The sequence below is a fragment of the Amblyomma maculatum genome, chromosome 8 (assembly GCF_055883805.1).
Source record: "Amblyomma maculatum isolate TAMU_Amacu chromosome 8, ASM5588380v1, whole genome shotgun sequence".
Taxonomy (NCBI): domain Eukaryota; kingdom Metazoa; phylum Arthropoda; class Arachnida; order Ixodida; family Ixodidae; genus Amblyomma; species Amblyomma maculatum.
In genome coordinates this window covers 31109033-31134807 of record NC_139351.1, presented here as the reverse complement: position 1 = coordinate 31134807, position 25775 = coordinate 31109033, and the positions used below count along the sequence as shown (strand labels likewise).

Below are 25775 nucleotides of genomic sequence, written 5' to 3'. Positions count from 1 at the left end.
GCAACTTATCGACACCAAATGGTACTTTCCACATGGTGCCGTACGTACGTGACGATTGACATTCGCCCGCCTCGATTGAACGTATGGCAGCGGGTGCTTGCGGCTTAGCTACACGGCCATATCACGTGATGTCACGCAACGCAGTGCTCCCCCCCCCCCCCCCCCCCCCCGCATAGCTTCATTGCTCAGCCACTACCACACCACAACTGGCCACAACATGCTTGTGCTGCAACTTGCGATACCTCCTTCAGACTCCCATATTTACTTGGATGAAAAAAACCTTCTTAGTGCGAAACCACTTGAGATTTATAGCCTATATCGTTTGTATGTCCCTTTTGTGTAGGTGTCCACCAAGGAGTGAGGTAGATACTATGCTCTTCCAGAGTGACTCAGGCTATAAGAAATATCATTGTAGAAAGCTCCAGAAAAATTTGGCCAACAGAAGGGGTCATTTAACATGCACTCACAACGCACAATAACGGGCACCTTGCAAACTTGCGTAAATTGCAAATCTGTGTATAGGAAAGGCACAGTACTTTTCACACTTCTTGCAGGACACCTGGTGCATGAGACGAGTGTCATATATGACCATGTATGAATTGCAAAGTGTTGCATGTCATAACTAGAAATTGATGATGTATTAAGCCATATGACTAAGTACGACTTGCAAAGTTGAAATTGATAACGTCACGAACGTCATGAGATCAAGATGACTTACAAAACTTGCGTACTACGTCATAACTAAAAGTGACGTCATGGAAGACATGCAAAAGCAGTGCAGCATTTTGTAACTAGACAAAAACATCAGTAAAGAGGCAAAACCAGTAAAACTACGACTTCGCACTATAGAAAAATGAACATTATTTTTTCACTGGCTTCCCTATTTATTCAGCATTTGTTAGAACTCAAACTTATACATAGTTTCACAGATGACAAACAGATGTCACAGTTCTTGCTGTGGTGCTTCACGGCAGTCAGTTTTTAATTTCCTCGATTTTGGCACGAAGAATACTCTTATGAGACTGAAGCACCATGTCAGTGATGCTGAAATTCAAATTATCAGTGAGCTTGAATAATGTCAATACACTGTAGCAATTTTGCTAGGGACGAAACAAACGGCGATCTCCAGTCAGCTGAAAAAAAAACGGCTTCAAAAATATCTATGGCCACACTGGTCTTTATTGAACGACAAACTAACTCATGCACATGTTATGGCCAGAAATGTCCTACATTGTCCAATAATTTCACTGAACCATGGTATTGCATTCCTAGCATAAAATGCACATTTGAAACAGAGAAAAGGCTCTAGAAACACGGAGCAGCTCCTCTCACACTAAAAGGGTTAAGGGAGGAGCTTGAGTGTCGCCAATTTTGTCCATTAGAAAAATGAGTGTGGGTCTACATACAGCAGGATGACATCTGCGTAGAACTTGAGTATGTCACTTGTCAGGTGAAGCCACGGGTTGTGGACCCCAGAAGGCTTGGCTTTCGGTAGTGAGAGAGAAAACTTTATTTCGCCAGAGGATGCTACTTTGGTAGAGAGTGGGATCTTGAGACCTCGACTCTGGTGGCTGCGGCAACAGCCCACCTGGAAGAGCCGTTTACTTGAGCATTGGGTCAGCTAGCCACCCCTACCACGAGCCAAGTGTAGGGTTCGGGGAACATCCAGTGTGGCATGCCAGGGGCCGACTTTCCATGTCTCCAACGCTCTCATTGCCACCGTGTGCGGATGAAATTTGGACCACAATACTCTTCACAACCCGGTGAAACCAGCATCGACTGGAAAGAATGTATGTTTTTGTTAGTTTTGTAAAAACATGTTCTAAATGTCAACTAAAGATGATTTCCTGATGTATACAGTAAACAGTCATCAAGTGGGGTGTGACATAACGTTAGTTCACAGGCATCGGCTATATTTGTGAGAACATCAACTGGAGTGGTAAAGTCAGAGAGGAAGGTGCATTAGCTGAAAGGAGGTTATGATGAAGTGCAGCAGCACAGTTGCACTTGACGTTGCGGGAGGTGAATGTTAAAAGACAGCATTTTTAAGTTGCATGCTTTCCTTTTTGTAAGGATCCTTAAAAGGGCCATGACACTAATTTTGGAACATAAACTGTTCATTGCATCTTATTCATGATATGCCAAGCAACTGAACCTCAAAGTTTCAGCTGCATCGTAACTGCAGATATTATTAAAACTAGTAATTTCATTCCTTCGTGAACAGCTTGCTGATTTGGCAATTGGCGCAGCCGGTAACGACACAGGCATGACGCCGCAGTTACGCGAAGCCACGGTAATGTCGGCCAAACAACAGAGTCCCCCGGCCCGGCTCTTTCAGGGGTGTGCATTTGGAAGAGGCTCTGCTAACCCTGCTGTGCTCCCTCGAGGGCTTAAAGTTTCAAACAACGAATGGCCTGCAAAGGCCGGGCTAACAGTAAAAAGCAGAAAAAAAATGAAACACAAAGAAAAAAAAAAGGGCCACAGAATGGGCTTCTGCCACGTGAGGCGGACTTATTGTTCGATGGCGAAACGGATCACTGCCACATCGGCGCAGCTATTTGGGCCGTGACCCCTTTTCCCAAGCATTTCACCCCAGAAGAGCCGAGCACCAGGCCGGGGGAAAGCTTGTATTCTTTAAAAACTGGTGGGTAACCGGCGGCACCAGGGATCGAACCCGGTACCTTGTGGTAGAGCATCCGCCTCTCATTCGGGAGGTACCAGGTTCAATCCCTGGTGCCGCCGGTTACCCACCGGTTTTTCAATGGCTACAAGCTTTCCCCCCGGCCTGGTGCTCGGCTCTTCTGGGGTGAAATGCTTGGGAAAAGGGCGTGCCTTGTGGTAGAGCATCCGCCTCTCATTCAGGAGGTACCGGGTACCCATTATGTGGCCCTTTTTTTTTTTTTTTAAGACTGCTGCAGCTGAGGCTCAAAGGGAGCACTTTAGGTGAGGCTCAAAGGAAGTACCTTTGCAAGACAAACTGAACCACCTTTGCAGGCTGCGAGGTTCGAAACTGGGCAAGTTACCGCAAACTGGGCTTTTCATCGACCTCTGTTAGCACTTTTAACCTAGAAAATAGCGGCATCTGTGGGCAAGATTCAGGTGTATGTCAGCGCCTGAATACAAAAGACGCACGAGCTAATACCCGCTCAAACAGTATACATTTTTACACTGAAACACGTCTAAAAAGCAACACATAAAATGCAAAATGCATATAGTGCTGTCCGACAGCGCTTTTGTACAACTTTCAGATATCGCCTGGGCACCCAATACCCCGGCCGTCCCATCCTATCTTAGCAGCATCATTAACGCTGCTCATTGTCAGGCCTAAGTCTGGCCCTAGCTGCATCATGAAAGTAGACGATAAGCTCATGAAGCTTACAGCACCAGATACCGCAAACTTACAGCAACGGCGCCCGTGAGCGCGAAGGACACGAAGGACGATGGCGCTCTGGCTGTCACTTTTCCCTAATCGTCGCTAGGCCTAAATTATTCGATTGAAGCCACAGCAGACAGCACTTTGTAATAGATCGGCGAGGTGTTTTAGTAAATAGGCCACTCGATTATAAAACTTCTTTACTCTCAACCCCACCGCTTCATAGTAAAGGAAATGATTATTTTCGGCGATGCCTTAGCAACGGAGCTAGCGTACAAGAACACGGGCACCGCACACCGGCTGTGAGCAAAACCTACCAACATATGGGTCAGCATTTCACCAAAAGCATTTATTTTTTAAATTCCTTTTTCAGGGGCCTATTATTATAATGAGAGAAAGAAATTCAGTAAACTTTTCTGACACTGGTGCAAGGAAACCACCATATCACTGGTGCAGATGACTTCCGGGGAAGGTAGGCCGGCGCGGCAGTGTTTACAGTGGTGGGGCAGTGCTGGCATCGGACGACGGCGTCAGTCACACCGAAGGTGAATATCCGGGCAAGGACTAAATCGTGGTTCACTACAGTCTGTGTTCTGTTTTCAGAAACATGCCGAGTACATTTATTGGGAGTCACGTTACCGAGCGCGAACCCAGTAGAGTGTATCGGCAGCTCATTGGCGCCGGCACAGTAGCAGACGATGCGGTGGCCGGTGTCATTCTGTGACGTCACCAAGCATTTCAACATGGCCATTGCCGTCAGTGGGAGGAGCTTTGCGGTGTCAACTTCAGCCATTTATTTCGAAATAAGGAATGCGACTAGAGCACTCAAATTTCGGAAATAGAATATTAAGGTCCAGAATTGTGTGACAGACTACAACACTAATATATTGGATGACTGTGGCATGACCCCTTTAAGACTGTGATGAACCATGGATCACCACATGATTTAGATACCACTGCTTTAAATAATTGTCATAACTAAATATATTCTGTCATGGGCTTTGTGAGCACAAAGAAAAATGTCTCGAGAGAGAACTGGCTGAAAAGAAAAAGTGTTTATTGCTGATCAGGGCATGCAATCCGTTAGACCTCACATGCTCTTTAAGTCTGATGGTGCTAGTGTGGCACAATGGAATGTTGGTACCACAGCGGCCCTGTCTTCCCTGCCACAATGCATACTGGCCAGCTGTAATCATATGGTGAGGTGCCGGCATGGATGGTGCATGCGCTTGAGTAGCTGAACCGGCGTGGCAGGTGGCTGGTGTGCTTGATGATTTTTTTTTTCAGCATCAGTGTATGTATGCTTAAAATGGTATCCCTGAGTCACAGGAGGCCAAATTGTTGCACGTTTGGGTGTAGCAATAAAAGAGAATCCAGCATGATTCTGACAGTGATCTTGAGAGAAAATTAGGCAGCCAATGAAGGGTTGTGTGGGTGCATATCACATTCAGAAAATTCCTTCAAAACATTCAAATAAAAATTTAATAAAAAAATTGACCAAATATTTTTTTTTATTACTGAAAAATGAAACACAGAGTAAGGAGCAAACTGGTGCAGTTATTTAAAAATGGCATCAATCAAAATCCATTTCGGTATTTATAAATTGCACATCCAATAGTATGTTTATACGCTGTTTTCCTACAGCTTTTTCCTTTGCATAAATAATTTAAATTTATTCAGTTCCTGACATGTTGGTGAATACAAACAGCAAAATATTTCTTTACGAGCATGTAGAGTATTTTTGAAGTTATTCATATCGTGCCCAACCTTCAGAAGAATGGTTACGAGGTGCTTACATCATTCTTCGCAATTGGACAACTTAGCCAAATAAGCTGCAAATTTTTTCTTTCCGGAATGCTATCCACAAGGCCATGTTCCTAGTCATTCTCACGGAGCCGTTGTGCGGCTGGAGTTCATTATCTGACATTTCGGCTGGCCATAGTCATGCTACTAGCCAGTGGTTTCTTGTCTCATTGTGGAGAGCTCCCTGCTGCCTTGCATCTTTCAGGACATCTAATGTTGGTCAGAGACATAATTGGTGGAGCCGTGTAGGGTTATCACAGCTACCATGTGGAAGCAAAAAGGTCTATGAGTTTTCAACTCTTTCACAAAATAAGCATTCCTATTCCAGGAACAAGATGAGCATTAAAGTTCCACTACAGATAGCGTATGAGAAATGAAATGAGCACTGTTACAATGCGACAGTCTAGAGACTGAAAAAGACTGATGTGGATGCATAAAGAGCACAAATCAGGCTAGGCTAGAAACAATGCCGTTGTGCGGCTTTAAGAATAAATTTTTATTTTATCAGCAATACTTCGATGCATGTACACTTGAGCATTAGACTGTCAGCCTGGTATAATCACATGAGTTTTGCACCAAGTATAACAGCACGATTAAGTCTCCCGGTGTCCAGAAGAAAATAAAAGTCCCATGTAATTGAATTTCCAAAGCTGACTGTAGTATTTTTATTATAGCTGAAAAATAAGCAGGTTACATTTGAGCCTCTGTCTTGGGTAGTGGAAAGTGTTAGACTCGTATGTCGTCTACTTGTATTGAACTCTGCCTGAAGCAATAAAGGAACAGCTTTCACATCTTAAGAAAAGCATATTAAAGGACTGGATCCACAATTTTTGTTACACTAGTATTTTTCCCAGGTGACTGCTTAGAAGTAGCAAAGCTATTTTCCATTCATCTTTACCAACAGTTATAATGTACTTGAAGACATGCTTACAACACCAGCTTCTGCTCAGGAGGCTGCCTCATTAAGGTGGCGGTTCTACGGTCGCCATCTTGGAAGTAGTTCACATTCTGCCACCAGGCTACGCCACTAATCCATGACTGAGGAATTGAGTACCCAGCCACTCAGCCTCTCGACTTGAGCTGCCTGAACGCTTTTCTTGTGTTGCTGCTTGGACTTTCAAAGATTTTTACTGCTCCACAGCAGTGTTCAGGCAGAGAAGGGGAGGATTTTTGTCCCTGTCCTGCGCAGCATGGGATGCCCCATTGAACTCCCCTCTTCACCCCACCGCACCACTACTTCGAACAATACGCGCCCTGACAATTGGACAAGAGGCTTCCCTCTCTTGCCTATACTTCGTCTCACAAGATGTTTGCAGCACAGCGAAAAGCAGAGGCACCCCAGCCGGTCCAACCAGTATCACGCGTACAATAGGCAAATGTGCTTCTAAGCGCCTCTCGCCCCCCCCCCCCCCCCCCCCCCCAATTGGTGGGGGTGAGAGTAGGAGCACAATTCTCTATTATAGTGCGCACAGGCGAGAGGCACTTAGGAGCACAATTGAAAGGGCTCCTCTGCCTTTCGCAGTGCTGCAGATATCTTGTGAGACGAAGTATAGTTTCCGCTGTAGAGCCACGAACATTGCTCCTACCCGCCGAGCGTGAGGGGGTTGGACTGGACTGCAGTAGGCTAGCTTGACTGAACACAAATAAAACAGGGTGTCAACATGATTGCACAGTGCAATCTTAGTACGAGTGAAAAGGAAAAGCGAATGGCATTATTTCTGCACACTTCGTCAATGAACCTTAGTTGAAGTCGGCGCCTGTCTTGTGTTCTTTTGATCCTCGTCTTTTGGGCTGTGCAATCGAGTGATCATTAGCGAGCTTTAGAATACGGCGACCCTATCCGTAAGTGGGATAGAGGAATAGCGGAGCGTGCGCACTATAATAGAGAATTGTGCTCCTACTGTCACCAGCGCTATTGCCCTGTCCCCCTAAGCGGTAGGGGTACCATATTCTAAACCTCCCTATTGTTGATGCCATAGATATAGTAAGGATCGGAACACTCCTTGACTGTAGTGGAAGCTGTCAGCTCTTGCGGTCACCAGAAATTTGCTTTATCAAACGTGATTACAAATATGATAATATAGCTATAACTAGCTGAACTTCAGTCAACAGTCGCCCTTGTTTATTTTTTATTCGTGCTTGTCCAATCTTGGAAACTAGAGCTGGTAAGTTACAATGTGCAAATAAGTGAATGATTGCCAATTTTTTCCTTTTGAGATGAATCGATATTCCGAAATAGATGTGAAATCCACCAAGAGGCTTTGTATCGCGCAGGAGGCCGGCATGTATTCATGTTCTCTTCGGCACTGAGGAGGCGCATTCGCACTAAACTATGTGGGAAATGGGGGAAGGGGTTGTAAAGGAAGGTTACCAGAAGAAAGGACCTAACGGGGACAGTTTTTTAGGCGCTTACGGCGGCCACTTCCCCACTCCCAGTTGGATGCTCCACAGTCTTCATTTTATTTATTCGCTCGCGCGTGCGTGCTTGCGTCTGCGTGTGTGTGTGTGTGTGTGTGCGTGTGTGTGTGTGCGCAATTAAAGGAACACAGTATTTTCAGGCAATTAGAATAAAATTTTAACAATCAATCCCCTAGAAATATTTTTCTCCTGCAGAATTTCACTCGACACTGAAATCTGATGTGAAAAGTAGCATGCTATGGAAGACGCTGACCTGTCCTGCTGCAGCTTCCCGTGATGATGTATGCGCTTTCTGAACCAATATATTGGGTGGACTACTGTAGCTTGTAGCCTACTTTATTGTACTCATTTTACAGGGCACACACACGTATGCAACAAGTATACTTTAGTGTTGAGCCCGCCTTTTGGCTTCATGTGTTGGTAGTAAATAATTTCGTGATGTGGCACTTGTACATTCACACATTTGCAACATAATAATCAGAGCCCAATTTTTACTCCATGCAAGAGCGCCCATGCTTACCAAATGTTTTCCTGCAAATGCCAAACGATTAGACGCATCGATCAGATCGCGTTCGGTCAGATTTGGCATGTGCTATAATTTGTGAATTTGTCCATACCAATGCAGTACAGCGGTTTTGCTTCATGTGGTCAAATGGAAGCACGTTCTTTGTATGCTTCGAAATTCTCACACGCTTCTATGCCACTTTTGCTAACATGATCGGATACCTTTCAGAGCACAGAAAGTCGAGTTGCTTCAAACAGGGTTCAAATATAAAGTCAACAAATTGGGCGTTGAGACGGCGGGTGCGTGGACGCCTGGGTGACACGGTATCTACCTTACTCGAGATAAGGGCCCCATTCTTTTGGAAACGCTCTGCCTGCCGACGGGCTTTTAGAGCGTTAGCTCTGTTGCTCACTTGCGCGAGTGGCGCGTTTTTCTAAGAATCGTAAACAGAGCCATCACCATAGCAACATCGCCGTCTTCACTGTGCCCGGGCAAACTAGACCGAACGCTCCAAGCCCCCGGCCACAGCGGGAAAGCGCGGTAGCAGGCGATGCTAGGCAGGTATAGCATTATAGCAAAATGAACGCCAAACCAGCTTCCCTGCCGAATGCATCCACGGTTTACCCTAGACGCCGTAATGCTTCGAACAATCCGCGGTATATCCCCCTCCAAGAAGCGGAATTAGCTGGGAAGAGGACGGGACATCATCTACGTATAAAATAAATAAAAGCGCAAATAAAAGCATCAAACGGGAAACCAATTCAGTGTTTTCTCTCATATATATATATATGGGGCCATTGATCAAGTCAAAGTATTTGAAGAAGATATAAACGAATGCTTTTTGTCTGGTTTCTCGAACAAGGAAGCTGTAGGGCTGTCGAAACGATAGTACGTTTTCATGAAACTTTGACTTGGTCAGTGAGCCTGTATATTTTTTTATGCCACCACCTGATCAGACTGCATTTCGTCGAACTCTTGATTACAGTGGTTTCTCTCATTTGAGCTAAGCTCGACATTCGGTTCAGCAGCGTTGAGCCTCATCATTTTTTTTTTTTAATTTTTAGTGAGGGGCATGACGGAAATGCAGTGGCAAAACCCGATTCAACATCACATTTTTGTATTGGAGAAGCTTCACATGGCTGTTTCCTACTTGCCCATTCACCGAAAACATCCCCGGCAGCTACTGCGGCACTTTTACTATCATCACCGGAACGCAACATTCGGGAAAAAAAAAAAAAAAACATGACTGAAACGCTGGTGATTATCTTCGGCTGCCCACTATATCATTTTTTTCTCCTTTTCTTTGGAGCCTGCACTGCTTGCGCTATATAAAACTTCAGTGGGAAGGTTGAAGAGGCATGCTTGTGCATGTTCAGGTTTTCAAGTTGTACTTGGCAGACTGTCGAAACATTTTATCTGTACCAGTAAAGTGGCAGAGGGTACAAGTATTCGTGCAATTTCTCCCAGGGAGACGCTCTTTGAAATTATATTAATTTATGCAGTGTTATAGTTCCGTGCCCTACTATTCATTTTATCGTAGAAAGGGGAAGATATTTTTCCTTCTTGCCACTGGAAAAAAAAAAGTCTAAAGTCCACATCCTCACAATATATGCTAAACACCGCGAACATCTCAAGATAGCTTTGTGGCGGAGCTAAGACGAGGAATAACCAGCTCCGACAGCGTTCAAGTTCGAACAGTTTTTTTTTTTTTTTCGCTGCTTGCACTGAGACGCTTAGTGCCAAATTCTTCTTTGTCCAGCACCGTGCCGTTGTTTGTGATAAAAGCGCGGCGCGAGGGGCGCTACAAGACTACAAAACAAAACCAGAAAAAAAAATTCAATATCTCCGCCACGATTATATCTTGCTGAGTAAGTAGAGTAAGTAAGTAGCGCGAGAGCCTTAGCTGGCAACGTTTCGGCACACAAACAGTATGGCACACTTAATTCGAGGCGATAAATAAATCTCAAAGCAAGCAAGTGTACATTTGTCAAGGGACCATTTTCAAGTAGCGCTACTGCGCATGCGCGAAGCACCTGAGTGCGCGAAGCACCTGCACCTCAGTTCGACCCGACCACTCGACCCGACTCGCCAGTGTTTACCTCTCTCGCCCGATGGAAAGGAAAGGGCAGAGGGAAAACGTTGTTGAAGCACAATACCCTCTCGTAAATACCCCTCGATTCAGGGTGTTTGTGGCGCCATCCTCGTAATTTTTCTGAACTGCGACATTTTAGTGCACATGAAATTTCATAGGTGGCGCTACCTACTACGTTTATCACACGTGGCTCTGTTATTTTACTATTATTTGCTTTTTGTACACTTTGTATTTGATAATTGTTACCGGTTGAATAAGGGAACGAAAGCCCGAACCTTTAAGTTATATTCGCCAGAAACAAACAAGCCATGGAGCATTTCAATCATGCTTAAAATATTTCATGAAGAGCTCGCGCGCTTCAAGTGAACCACGAAAAAATTAGCTGAAATCATCCTGACAGTGCACATTCCTCGAGAGTCGTAGAACAAAACCGATGCTTATCCTCTGACAGCGAGGTGAAAAGTTTTTCCACGCGAAATTTCAGCACAGATAAAAGCTTATGACTTGAACAGTTTAGCATATACTTTTAGCCATTTTGCAAAAAACGCAAAGTTTGATCACGAATAACTTTTACACTAAATGAAGCAGACAGATGATATTTTCAGGAAAAAGCGAAATATGTACGACCTCCAACTGCGCAAAACATCTCCGCAGCAGAATGCGTATCTTGAAAGTTATTGTATGTATAATTACCTGTTTTATACACTTTTCACAGGCGCGTGGCTAATAAACTATACGATACACAGTAATAAAAATGCTTAACTTTGTTCATTAACATCTAATCTCAAAACATCTCAAACGGTGTTTTCCTAAGTGCAAAATATTTTGCACAATTTTGCTTTTCCCGAGACAAGTAGAGCTGAAAAGCCGTTTCTTACCTTTGTGTTTTCCTTTACAGCTTAAACATCGGTGCAGCTATTTATAAATCAAATGCACCGTTAGAAAGGAGAGAAAATAAACTTTACAAATATATTAAAGTCATATTTATAAACTAAACTAGTGAGGCGCAGTAGGCGTATGAATATCGCCAAAAATGTCGTCTCTTCACCGCTGGAGTGGGACCGCCACCTTAAGATCCCCATTGTAATGAGATCAAAACCTATAAAATTTGATTTTCTTTTTCTAGAAAGTCAGTTAGCCCACTTTACAGCCAAGGGAATATGCCCTCACTGAAAGACACTATTTAAACAGCCTAGGCCTATTGCAGGGGGCCTACGATGCATCTTTAGAAGGGCGAAGCAAAAGCTGCAGGGAACTTACCACAACTGGATGGTCTGACTAGCATCAGAGTTCTTGGCTTGAAAGACGTGACTGCGGTTGAGCTTGCTGCCTGCAGAGCAAACATAGGTTCATGCTCTAATAGAAAGTTTACCTGCTTGTTTCCACCTCCTCGAGACGGTATGTGAACAATGGATTCAATGCTGATGCCCTGACTGGCCAAGGGTTGGCATAAGATTTTTTTTTTTACCCTCAGGCTCCAGTATATGCTCAGCAAACGAAATGCATGGGTGAAATTCCACTACCCACGAGGCATCGAATTCTTTGGTGCTGGTGGTAGAAACAAGGCCAGTGCCTGAACAATGACCAATAAGGGAGAGGGCAAGGCACAACCTACCAGGTCAACTCTGCGGACCACTCCTCAGCTTGTTCATGAGGATCAGTTCACGCCACGTGTCTACGAACCACCTGCAGAGGTAAACGAACGTTTGAGTACTAGTGCTCGCATGGAAAATCAACACACACATACACACATAAAAAGAGAGACGGCAAATCTTTCACACTGCTTTATGGTACATGGGGTTCATGAGAGACATGGCGGAAGATTTCAGACTGATTTAGAAGACCCGAGGCTCTTTAACACGCCCCAACACTGCACAGCAAGTTTCCGCATTTTGCCTGCACCGAGATGCAGGTGCTGCAGTCAGGAGTCTACCACGTGTTCTTGGCCCCGGCAACCGAATGTCAAAACTACTAAGCTGTTGCAGAAGCTCTCATAGAAATGGTAAACATCATTTCAGAAAAATATACTTTTTGCTCCTGATGATGAACTGACGGTACACTAAGAAAATGTAGCAATTCACTGCTCCTGAGAACTGTTCCAATGTTCTAAACAAACAACTGCACTCGACTCCAATTGTAAAGTGCAAGTGTTACACTGACATTCTTATGAACAGGTACAGTGCATCAGACAAAAGGGTGTGGAATCGCGCATTGCTGTAACCTGGCCTCAATAAAGCATGACTTGCGTTTCCTTATCAGGACCGTAAATAACACAGGGCCATCCGGAACAGATTCAAGTTGCCCTGCGTCGGTAGGTTAATGCAGTTTCTCAAATGGGGGTCCACAAAGTGATTTCCAGTGGTCCACGAAACCCACACCCACAGAAAAAAAGAAAGGTTGCGTGACTGCTCTGGCCTGGCTAGACACATTTTTGTAGGGTTAAAGGGCCACTAAAATGCTAGTGGTAATTGTATAATGCAAACAAAAAATCCAGTAAAATGCGTTGCGGGGCTAGTTGGTTCATGCTCGTAAACTTATGTAAAGCGCAACAGACACACCACAAGCCCTGTCCTGTCTCTCTTGTCTGACTGTGGTGTCTCTGTTGCGCTTTACATAAGTTTACGAGCAAAACATCCACAGAGGTGGTCTTCGTGAGTATTTGAGTCAAATCTGAAAGCTTTGCATGGAGCCTACAATTTACAAATAATTTTCAAAAAGTACTCTTGGCAACCATTCGCGACTGATTTCGGCAACACATCCTCGCATAGTGTGAGCAAACCTCTCATGTTACATCGCATGGGCTTGCTAGGCGAGCACGCTCATTGGTCGCACCCATGTTAAGCGGGCAGGGGAGGGGATGCGATGGGACGCCATCGCGACTTGTTTACCTCTTTTTTTTTTCTTCCATCGGCATGTGCCGAGTTGAAGGGGAAGATGAGGAGCATCATTTTTGATCGGCCATACCTGCAGTGCTAATAAAAGTGGGTTAAAAATGTTTGTGTTGCAGTGACGATTAATGGGATACCTATTGCCTGGGTTCATTTTCTAGTTTCATAAATAGCTTTCTTATAGTCCCCTTAAAAGCATGGAGGTTCAAAACCGACTTCAGCTTCTGAAATACGAAAGGAGTGCAGAAAGAGAGAGCTCACACGAGAGAGAGGGAGAGCACCAAGCCGGCATCAGTAAAACTCGAGCTCTGGCTGCACTGCTGGGCGAAGCTACAGTGCAAAGAGTGTTGGGTGCCTGATGAGCGAGAGGCGCGTAGTTGGGAGTAGTCTAATCACTTTTAGAGGAATGCATGCACGCACGCATACCGACGCCGATGCATCACCTCATCCTCATGTCATCTGCAGTCCATGGCTTGATCAAGTGCATGTTTTTTAGAGGCCAGTTTGGCTTTGACTCAACCCCACTTCCATGACCTGCACCCAAGACTATGGCAGCAGTCCACACAAGATCACCCCCCCCCCCCCCCCCCGACCTTCTCCACCCATCCAATTTCCTGGCCATGGATGTGTCAGGACCCCTTATGGACCACTTCCAATGCTCCACAAGGGGTCCCCGACACATGTTTCAAGCTTTTCTTGGATGTCCATAGTTACTCTTTTGCGAATGAAAGGCTGACATGTTACGTCACAGTGAAACAAGAAATGTTCTTTGAAAATTTTTGTTTAGGTGCATTCCAATGACTGCTAAGCCTCCACCCCCCGATTGGCCCAGTCAGCGACAGAAAATAGGTTTTGATCTGTGAAGGCTTCCTTTTGTATGAAAGGTAGCATGTTTCTAACTGCTAAGATGCTATTTTTCACACAAAATGAAGCCTTCACAGATCAAAACCTATTTTCTGTCACTGACTGGGCCAATGGGGGGGTGGAGGCTTAGCAGTCATTGGAATGCACCTAAACAAAAATTTTCAAAGCACATTTCTTGTTTCACTGTGACGTAAGATGTCAGCCCTTCATTCGCAAAAGAGTAGCTATGGGCATCCAAGAAAAGATTGAAACTTGACATATAAGCGTAAAGGCAGAACACCACAAAATATGGTAGTTGCCCGCCACTGGCGGTACAAGGCGGAAGAAAAACCCATAGAAACAGATGTAATCCAAATTATGTACCTTGTTTCAGAGTACCTATGACTTTAGCTGTTCATTCCCAGCTCATGAGTACTTTGAAGAAGAGTGCATGGTAGGTGATTTTGGTAAAATATATTGCGGGGCGAGTTGTTTCACAGTCTGCGCAAGACAAACCACAGCAACGACTGCATGCAAATGAAGCGACAAAACATAAGCGACTTGCCACTCATTATTGATTCCAGAAATACGCTTCACCTCATGGCCATATAGTCAGCCATTTCTGGAATCAATGAACAGCTCCAAGCCGCACTCCTTCTTCTGTAAGCCTTCTTTGCTGCACTTCACTTTCACGAGTAATCTTTCTCTTGAAAGTAGAAAGGGTGCTGCCTGCAGAGTTCCAAGGATTTCAAGGCGGGTGCATTCAGATACAGTAGAAACTTGCTATAGTAAACTCAGATACAGTATAAACTCTGATAAAGTAAAGTGAAACTGGGGTCCCAGCACATCTTCCATAAACAACTGTACATTTTCCCCCTTAATAGTGAAGACATTTTTGGTAAAAATCGGTTGTATTAAAGTGCGCCTGGCCGCGGCAACGACTCATGAAATGACAGCGCCGCCAGAGCACTAGAATCGCGAGGCAAAGATTTTTGTATTTGAAAACAAAGACAACACAGTGTTCGTTTAAGCGGTTTTCATCAGGTTTAGTAGCATTCAGGACAAGCCTACTTTACGGAGACCTTGGAACCATGAGGGAAAGCATGCAGCACGTAAGAAACAAAAAGTAAAGCTGTCTACAAACATAGAAAGGAGGCGGCGCGGTCCGTCCGGAAAGTAAAGGAGAAAAAAATTGCAGCAAGAAATAGGGAAGGAAAGACACGATCATTTGCAGCACTGTGCAGCACGAAGCATGAAGCAGCGGGGGCTAAAAGGTGAGGTTAGGCGTGTGCAGTCTTACAGCACTTGACTGCCACACACATTTATCAAAAAGACAGAACTAGCAAAAAGTGACACCACGTTCATGCAAGGCTTTGGTTTTCACATGAACTCAACCTTGGTTGCATTCGTAGCCACGTTGTCCTCATGTTTAAAAGGTACTTCCACAAGATGTAAAAAATGTTTACAATAAGAAAAAAGAAAGAGTGATATGGAAGGTATTTGTGTTCAGTAAGTGCCTATTGAACTACCATACACTATCTTCAGGACCATGTCGTCACCAACAACTGATGTAGTAAGGACCCTGATATAGTAAAGATTTTTACTGGTCCCAGTGACTTTACTATAAAGGGGTTCTACTTGTTTCTATAAGTACCTCGACTTCATTAGAGACCCGAGTAGTGACGAGACGGCGGCCGAGATTTTGAAGAACCTTAAAGAAAGAAGTGAATTAATGGCTTGACTTCACTTCTGAATTGCCAGTAGATGGATGCATACAATTTTTGCACCTTGAGTTGAGGATGGCAAAGCAACATGTTTGATGGGTGTATACAACAAAGGGTGGAAAGCCCCTCCTTTCTTTCAGGCTGCAGAGCTCAAAGCTGGTAAAGAACGGTATGGCACTGCCATGCCTTTTAACAGTTCTTGACTTCATGAAGCAGGCTTTCTGAGGATGAATCTCGCACAGTTGGCAGAAAGACTCATGCTAAAGCTGCAATGAGTTATTTATTTATTAATTTTATTTATTGATACTGCAATCCCGGTGTTGCAATTTTAGCAGGGTGGGGATACAAACTAAGCAGTTTAACAAAACAGGCAAAAATAAACAAAAATAACAGCACAAGATGAAGCTCTTCTGCATCATCAGGGAATACAACAATTAAACATATACAACATAATTACCTTTAGTTATTACTTTTAGCTCAGGCATACCAGGATGAGGTAGGAAAGAAGGTCGTACCGACTCTGAACAGGTTGAGGCACAACGCAGAGTGCGTATGATGTACTCGGTTGGGAATGTGTGCGCTGCCGAGAAAAAGAAGCTACACCGCCCACTTGCAAAGAGTGTCGCACTGTGACACACAGACAAGTTTATTAACTGCAAGAAAGGTATCGTCTATAGGGTCTTTTGTCTTAAGGAAAGGCCTATTACTACATTGTAATTGACATTTCTGTTTTACACAGTTTCGCACGCTTTCTCCCCTTACGTATTTACATTTTTCTTTTTTCCCATAATTTTCACGTGTTAGTGCTCAGGCCATCTCCTTCTTCACCTGTTTCCTGTTTTGCACAATTGCTCAAAATGAATGTTAACCAAATTGCGCAATACAGTGTGCTGTTAAATTATATTCGAACGACAGCTGGCTTTGTGGGTTGTGCTAGACATGACTCCGCAGTCCAAATTAACTAGTTTGAGCTCACCCATGTAGAATTAACGAGCATCCAATGTCATAAACTTGCATGGGCGTTGGCTTGGACCATGCTTCTAGTTCGAATCTATCTGAAATTCCAAATTAATTGGGATCGAATTAATAAGGTTTTTACGAGGTAAAATGGCAAATTTATATGAGAATCATGAAGACTGACAGATTGGTCGAAGTGATATGAAGAAATAAAAATTAAAACAAGTATTATGTCATCTGCTACACCCATGGTACAATATGAAGAAGCACTGAATAAGGGTAAAGCTTGTCGAAACATTGGCTCGACCTGCGAACTGAAGCATACCCCCTTAACCCTTATTCAGTGCTCCTTCATACCGTGTAAACCATCTTCTTCCTCTCGTTCTACCTGCACCGTGGTACAAGGATGACATTCCTACTATCCATACACCATCCATCTGGCTGGATTGGGGTAACAACTATGGTTACAGCACACAAGACGGCATGCAACCAAAAGCTTTCGAAGCAGATTCCTGATTATTTGACAGTGTTTTAATCTGTTACTTTTTGCAAACAAACGGGACTAACCACAATTTTTAGAACCAAGTCGGCTCAGTAATCAACAGCACTGTCACCTCATCTTGCAGCAAAGTCAGCTGCGTTCCAGCATTGTTCTTGTGCATGTGTCACCTCTCTTATCAAAGTGTTCTGTATGCTGCTCTTATAGTACTATGCATCTCTACCTCAAAGACTTTCAAGGAGCTCCTGCATCACATGCTGGTCTGTTTGAAGTGAGACTGTGAAGAAAGCTTGCAAATTCAAGGTGGGAGTAAGTGGGAGTCTAAGGCCTCAATAACCCTTGACGCTGCTTGAGTGTGGACAATGAGCAGACACTGATCAACCAGGTTGGGTGCGCAAAGAATGCTCTCTCAGTCTCTTTCAGCTGGCAATAGTATATGAGGGGCTGCTTGGACAATATGGCAAGCCCAGGCGATGCGGAAAAGGTTTGCTAGAGCCCAATTCAGGATGACAGAGGGCGGCATGAGCGCAGTGGTGATGAGAAAGGCAGGGGAAAGTGAGTTTAGAGCATTTGGAGAGAGACTGCTTCGGACAGAGAGAGGCAGCAGTGAGGCGGCAAAAAGGTGCAATGTAACACGCAGTAGTACTTGACAGTCTCCCTGTACACAGGCAGTCAAGGGTTGATAGAGATCAGCCTGGAATCCGGAAAGGCGTGAAACAAACAATGGGTGAGCAATATGGCAAGATGGAAGAGATCCTCCTGGCGTGGTACACAAACACACAACAGTAATCAGCACAGTAAGAAAGGGAAATGCCTGTTGATTGCCATCAAGCGCAACATGTCTTGGAGTCCAAGCGAGCATGGGGAAGACATCGACAAAGAGTAGTGGTGGCATGGTCAACAACTAGGTTGCTGCACTCACGACAGGTGGAAACTAACTCAGTAAAAACAATACCGGGTGGGGAGGAGCTGGGGATTGTGAGAGCCGAAGCAACGACCACCTCCTCTGCCGACTGAGCACCGTAGGCACAGAGCGAGGCTGCAGCGATAAGGTGACCCGTGTGGTCGGCCACGACTGCTGTGAAGGCATTTGGCAGCGTCCACAAAGAAGGCGGACGAGGACGAGCCACAGTGATGGAAGAGATAGTCTGCTCGGGCAGAGCGGGTAAGTGCAGAGCGGGGTGTGCATGGCATGGGATGGGGCCACTTAACAGAGTGTCTGGTCTGACCACAAGAGGCATTTTGGTAGTTGAGAGTGAACAGAGGGTGCACGAATACTGCGGCAGGCCATAAGAGCCTGATCAGAGGGGGACAAAAGTCAGTTATTGTAGTTATGTATGGGTATGGGCTTCTACCAACTCATGCACAGTGTTATGAAGACAGAATGGAAGACTGGTGGGTGGTGGGAAGTGAGAGGCCTAAGGCAGTTTTGTAGATTCAGCAAATGAGGCTTTAAGCCTGCCATGTCTATTAAGTCTGTCAAGTGAGGACAAATTCCACTAAAACTTCAGAATTGTATTCAGCCAGCTACTACTAGACCAATAAGGCACACTACACAACACACACCAGCTCCAATTTTTGTGTTTAAACTACCAACAACTGCCTGAGTGAAATGATTTTCTCAAAGCGCAGAAATGTATTTTTATTCTATCAAAGGCTCCTTGAGGTGTGCTGTGTTCTTGAATTTTGCCCCTTTTTGCAATATAGTCGCTTTATACTATTCAATCTTTTTATTGTAATGCCCCTCCTGATAGGGCCAATGCAAGCATGGTTAAACAAATAAAAAGATATACATAGATAAAAAGACAAGAACAGAAAAATTTTGGGAGACTCTAATGCTTCAATGCTAAGCTCGAACCCTGAGGCTTAACTATGCTTAATTCAACTGGCGTAAAATGCTGCCCAGGCTCAAAATGACTCCATGCCGCCATCTGAGCGTTGGAGTATACAAAGTTTCACCCCCACCCCAAATTAATATGATCAAAGAGCTCTGTTTAATGTGTACTGAAAAGGTACCACATTCTAATAAATAACAAATAAACTACTTTCACAGAAAATGGCTCTGTCACCAGGCAGTTTCTCAACTGCTCTGTAGTGCATTGAAAAGGCTTTTCTTATTCTTACAGACCCCAGAAGCCAAGCTATACGGGAATTCACTTCAAAACCGTGACCATGGAGTTTCTTTCTGTGTACACATAAGTTTCAGTTGAGCAACAAGTTATTTTTTTAGATACAGTTTTCACCACAATAAATGCACCTTTTGCTGCTAGAGAAGCATCAACACGCCTGGACAGAGCCACACAGTTGACATAATAAGACAGAAACCCGGATTAGAGTTGTCACCACCATCCCTGTACGCCACCTGCTGTGCATGATTGCTGCGACTTTTCCATCTGTCCCAGACATTTTTCACTTCAGCAAAGCTATTGTGTTCTTTCTAATGATGATTATCATGCATACCTATGCCGCAAGGACACGTTTCGCTAAGGACCAGCAAAAACGCTATAGTTCAACTAGAGTCCATAACAAGCCCTTCAAATTTCCAGGGGCTCAACGAAACCAACAGAAGGGCGTAGAGCCCGAAAGCTGCTAGTGTGTGTACTGGTGGTTTTTCCTAAAGAAAATGCATGTGAAAGTGTGGCAAAAGGGGACGAGCTGAAAAACCTGTTTTGCCTGGCCATTGACTTGTGCTCTCTCCTTCCGTCTGTACCCCAGTGCTGGTCCACTTCACCCAGAGCGCCGTCTGCACCGCCTTTGCTGTGACAGACGGTCGACACTGTGTCTGCACGCTGCGGTGGGTCTCTCTCCTGACTCCAGAACCAGGTGTGCTCGAAGATTGAGTGCATCCAAAGACGTGCTGCAGCACAGGAGCTGCAGGAGAAAAACAAATTGTATGGCATGATTTAAAAAAAAAAAAGAAAACAGTCAGCAACATCCATGAGTGAGAGGTGCCAGTTCGTGAGTCAAGAACTGGCAGCATAATGTTCAACTGTGCTGCACAAGCAAGAGGCATCAAAATTCTTGTCCTCGCAGTTTCATCTGGCAACTAGCTTTTCCTACAAGAAAATTTTCAATGACAGACCATTTCCTTGTCATGTGTATGGCAACTACAAAGAATGAGCAAGCACGGCAATGTGTCTGAGTGATCAATGCTACAGACATACGCATCGAGCATTGCGGACAAAGCATCCAAAGCAACATTCCAAGCATTCTCGCAGCGATCACACTCTGAATACTGTTTATGAATGAATTTTTTTTTCACAGAGCATAAGATTGCACCATAACAGTCAATGCATAAACATCATGAGCCAACCCAGCAGTCACTTTTTTTGCCACTAGTTCCCTCTTTGCAGCTAGAGAGTAGAGGAAAGAGTGGAAAGGGAGAGGCACTGCGAGCACCTGGTGGTCAAGCACCTCATTTTATTTTGCTATGGCAAGCCAATGATGGCACTCCACTTGCACTAGAAAATGTAACGTACTAAGGTGAAAGTCCACATATGTAACTCGCAGTGAGTTACATATGTGGCATGGCAGGAAAGTGGCTATTTTTAAATATGTACCGTACATTACCAGCTTGCTTCTGAGGATTTTTACATAGCACACACACCAAGAGGCACCCCGCCGGGGTGGCACAGTGGTTACGGCGCTCGACTACTGTGCCCAAGGAAGCGGAAACGAATCCCGGCCTCGGCGGCTGCGTTTCGATGGAGGCGAAACAGAGTTAGTTTGGTTTGTGGGGTTTAACGTCCCAAAGCGACTCAGGCTATGAGAGATGCCGTAGTGGAGGACTCTGGAAATTTCGACCACCTGGGGTTCTTTAACGTGCACTGACATCGCACAGCACATGGGCGCCTTGCTTTTCGCCTCCATCGAAAAGGCCGGGATTCGATCCCGCGTCCTTGGGAACAGTAGTCGAGCGCCATAACCACTGCGCCACCCCGGCGGGGCCGAAACGGAGTGGCGTCCGTGTGCTGTGCGGTCAGTGCATGTTAAAGAAACCCAGGTGGTCGAAATTTCCAGAGTCCTCCACTACGGCGTCTCTCGTAGCCTGAGTCGCTTTGAGACATTAAACCCCACAAGCCAAACCAAACCACACCAAGAGGCATTTCGCATTTCTGCGGCAAAATTCATGCATCTGATAACCACTTTCTAAATCCCCTTTCAGGGATCCTTTAAGCACTGAGTAATTTAGATGTTCATCATCATCATTTATTTACCCTTAAAGGCCCTTCATAAGGAGGAGGGAAGGAGCAGTTGTTATATTATACAATAGTCAGTAATATTAAGCAGAAATAGAGTTTAGGTTATAACAATAATCTAGAAAAGCAAAGCCAAAACAATACATCGACATTAAGAAAGGCACAGCAGCGCAAGAACAACTTGAACAGAGATTAAAAAAACAAAAAAAAACACACACACTCAGAAATGCGGCAAAATAGCTCAGCACTTGAACTGTCCTGCTAATTACGGCCTAGATTTATTTGGCCCGTTTTCAGTTACTATAAAATGAGGTAGGTCATTCCACAAAAGCTTTATTAAATGAGCTTGTGGAGCAGTGCATATGCTGCAAATTTACAGTTGAAAAGTCGCCATGAGGTGCAAAGCGGCAAGTGCAATACAGTGTTTTTTAGTTGTGGGAAGGTGCAATACTATTTGTGGAATAAACAAAGCTGTGAAATTATACGCCGAAGAGCTAGGGGTTGAAAATTGAGGGATAACAGTCACACCGTGTCATCCTTTACATACTGCGATGCGATGCAATGGCTCAAATAAAACAGGAAGCATATCACAAGGTTGACCATGTGCAAAAGCTGCTTCCAGTCTTCCATGGTACACATATGCCCTTCCTGCATGACCGAGCAATTGGGTTTGCTGTATCAACACAGAAATCGACAACACTATAGACAATAATTTTATGTTTTTGTTTCATTTGAACAATTAATATCTCACCCGTCGTTGCCATGCTGTTACTTCAGCCCAGACTGAAGCTGATGGAGCATTTCCTTCTACTGAACAGGTTTAAAAACGAATTTTTTTTCAAGAACAACTAAATACATTAATTTGTAACGACACAAGGTACCCGCATCAAAATAACCACACACATGCTTGACATGCTTGTTATCAACAAAGAAGTTTGATGGTACAGTGTTTCCATAGCAGAAACTAGGACAACTAGTGTATAGTTCTTTCTGGCTGGAGAAGTTTCCTAGCAGCTCACGGTTGTTTCTGGTTGGCTTGATGGTTTTGCTTCTCTCGTCAATGGCGATTCAAAAGACTCAGAAAGGTCCTATATGACATGTGCACAGTGCAATTTTTCACAATTCCCACCAATCACTTGTGGCTTGTTTTGACTTTACTTGTGAACAGACATCAAAGCAGCCTGTTTGGAGCAGAATGAAGCAGTACTTCCACCTCCACGGGTAGTCGGGTTCGCCATCGCTGCCAACCACAGCGCCGCCTTCTTGCGCTTGTTGATGCTGGCAGTTGGACGTATGCAGTGACGATGCGTATGCAGCGATGATGCGGGTAACGAATGCGCATGCGCAGGCCCGTACGTAATGCGGCCGGTCCTGTGGGCGCACGCACGCGGGAGAGATTCTCTGCAGCATGTGCCACATAGGTCTGCTCTGCGCATGCCTGGCCGTTGCCTAGCAATGGAGACGCAGAGCGCGGGAACAGGCGTGTGGCTGTCTGAGCCGCAGCGAGTTGTTTCTCGCCACTTTCCCTGTGGCACGGAGCACCATGGAGATTGCCGTGCCGATGGCCCCTGAAGAAGGAGTCTTAAGGAGGCAGCTGCAGGACTTGAAGAAGTGTGGAAACACCTGGACCGGCTATGCAGATTCCAGAGAAGTATATGAAGAGCTGTTAAGTGACCTCGCCGCGATCAATGTGTGCTTCCAGACAGAGCACCCCGTCAAGCCAAAATGTATGTTCGTTCATTGCCGGCGTGCAACCCGCACGTGGTTTATTAAAGCAAAAGCCTTTATTGCCTCGTCATTGTCGTCAGCAAAAGTGTCACGCTTTTGCGGCGGCTCTGATTGGTCGAGACGAGATGACTTCATGGATGTCTGGACTAATCGCAGAGCATCCCCACAGTATGCGCAAATGCGTGCCTTATATGGCCATATGCCAATCAATGATCAATTACTAATGAATGACTAATTAAGTCATCAATAAATAACTCTACTAATTGCCAATTAGTGACTTATTAATTAAAACTAATTACTAATTAATACATAATTACTAATTGGTGACAGTTGCATGATTATTTAGTTACTATTTAATGCCGCGCACCCGGTAAAATCAACCACACAACAGTAAACGTAGAACTGCGAAGATACAAGGAGCGCGATACCTCGTCGCTGCCAAGCAGAATTCAACATGTCCTCGAATATGAGATCTGTGCGCAGTGATGTGTTAGCAAGAAATAAAAGGTAGAGATGTACTCTTAATCCTTATACTCAATAGTCAGTAGCCTGCCCTCATTCTATTGCACACTCGTTACACAAAAATAAAGCACAAAACAGTCGAAGTGCCAGCAGATTTCGTAAGGAAACAGACCAATTTACCTTAGGTCTGCCAGTGTTGATAAAGTGATCTGCGCGGCTGCTGGTGCTGTCTTAATTTTTGTATTTTGTTCGAGTTGTCTTGCGTGCTCACGCAGCACACCTCTGGGGTGAATTGGAGCCGTACCCGCGCTATACATATGCGACTGTGGACGCTACTTTAAGGAGAGGCAGCCGCTCTCGTCTTTCTTCATTCTAGAAGATTACATCTCCACAGCCAGACTCAAGTGCTCATGCGGCGCCGCCCCGCACGCATCGCCGCAGCCATCGAGTGCGGCAATCATGCCGGCAATGCTCTCCTGTACTTCGCGTTGCGCCAGGAGGAAAGATGAGAACGAGAGAGAGCAAGAACAGCGCGTCTCCGTTGCTCGGCATTAAATCCACACACGCATCAAATCTAAGACCGACAAACTGGTTAACCCCCATATTACAGCGCGTTGCACAATTACAGACGCGCTGTAGAATGCTTCTCCCAGCTAAACCGCGGAATCCTCGCAGCTCAAATTCCGCACAGAAATGGCATTTTGTCGTTAGTATTTTTTAATTCAAATTTGTTTGGGGTACTTGCTGATTTCACCAGAAGACGAATATGTTCCCATCGTATGCAGCAGCGACGATGTCAATGCCATCGCTGGGGCAATAGTACGATGGGAACATATTCGACTTCTTCGAATCAGGCAAGTAACCCAAACAAATTTGAGATTAAAAAATACTAACGACAAAATGCCATTTCTTTGCGAAGTCTGAGCTGCGACGATTCCGCGGTTCAGCTGGGAGAAGCATTAGCGCGACTGAAATATTGTCACCCGCAGGATGGTTCCCCTGCCAGCTAGCACACGTGCGTGACCGCGTTACGCCTTCCTCCCGTCTCACCAACCATCCTCCGTTCGTGGTAAACACGTCCTCCGGACACAGCAATGTGAAACCACAGAATGGGCGCAGACTGCTGTGAAACCGTTCTTACCTGATACCCGCGCTCGCTTTCGTACGGCTTCGGCGGCGTTACGTCGTGGGACAAACACGCTTGGAATAAAATCTTCGTCGTTATGATCATGTGACGGTTGCCCTAAAACCGAAAAACATGAATGATTACGCGCCATGCATATACAAGCAATATGTATGGCTCTTACCTGAAATGAAATGAGCGCCGCATATCCGGGCGTGCTTGTGCGGCTCCCAGACGCTTCCCTTTGGCATAGTACGCCGCACCGCCTGAATCCAGGCCTCGCGCCTCACGGCATTGCGACTGGCCGCCGGGAATCGAAAAAAGCGAACTCTCTCCAGAGACCCGGGAATATAATACTTGCCGCAACCAGACGCTGCACACTGAACTGGCATGGCGCTGCCAACACACGGACAAACAAAATGGCGCTGGTGTGTTGTTTTCAACCAGAAGAGGGAGGGAAAGAAAACAGATGGGCAGTACCCAGATCACGGCCGGACTCGAGGGAGAGCGCGCGCTCTTTGAAGGTGAGCGAAGCGAGCTCTCCGTCGAGACCGTAATTACTTTATTTAAATAAAGTTTATTCTCTCTCTCTTCTCAGCCTGCGCCTCTACAAAGTTTGAGGAAAGGAATGCTTGCTGCGGACGGCGCGGCGCGTAGTTGGCCAGCCAATCTTTGCGGCCGATCACTTTCAACCATTTCAATCGCACCACTATTTCGCTAGGATTTTGATGAAATGAGACGCCGACTTCGCTGTTTTCAGAGGTTTGCATCGTGGCACACAGCAGTAACATTCAGAGCGTCGGATATAAATTCAGTGCGCCTCTACTGATCATGCGATTCACACTGGCCAAAAAGACTTCGTAATGACGAAGGCGGCTCGAAATCAACCAAGCGAGCATGGATCCAAACCAAACATTCCAAGATGCATGCACATTTATCACACCTCTGTTATAGCACGTTAATTGGTTCCGAGAATGCTTCCTCTAAATAAACAATTAATAGTTACATAAAAGAGACGATGCCGTCATCTGACTGTCACATGGCTCAGCTTGGCTTGACTCGCGTCGAAACGTATTAATGTGGTGTGATGTGAATGGAAACCTAAACCTGCTGTCGCGGAACAAAAAGCAACTTTTAAGCAAGCAATTCCTTTTTTTCCTG

At 45.1% G+C, this 25775-nt stretch overlaps 1 protein-coding gene across 6 annotated transcripts; it reads right to left on the bottom strand.

Moving 5' to 3' along the window:
• Window positions 1–843: 843 nt before the first annotated feature.
• On the bottom strand, window positions 844–25714 carry LOC146180847 (uncharacterized). Of its 6 annotated transcripts, none has more exons than XM_084576179.1 (7): window positions 24799–25714; window positions 24633–24734; window positions 19767–19973; window positions 14520–14651; window positions 11807–11877; window positions 11452–11521; window positions 844–1779 (listed from the first exon to the last, which is right to left on the bottom strand). In XM_084576179.1, exons 1-4 carry the CDS (start codon window positions 25004–25006, stop codon window positions 14551–14553), a joined length of 618 nt encoding a protein of 205 aa, XP_084432305.1. In that variant the 5' UTR covers window positions 25007–25714; the 3' UTR covers window positions 844–1779; window positions 11452–11521; window positions 11807–11877; window positions 14520–14550. The 6 variants fall into 6 exon arrangements, with proteins under 6 accessions (XP_084432305.1, XP_084432307.1, XP_084432304.1 ...); XM_084576181.1 differs by lacking the exon at window positions 14520–14651 and adding an exon at window positions 13080–13163 and having other exon boundaries at window positions 24799–25710; XM_084576178.1 differs by having other exon boundaries at window positions 14488–14651; window positions 24799–25706.
• Window positions 25715–25775: the final 61 nt, after the last annotated feature.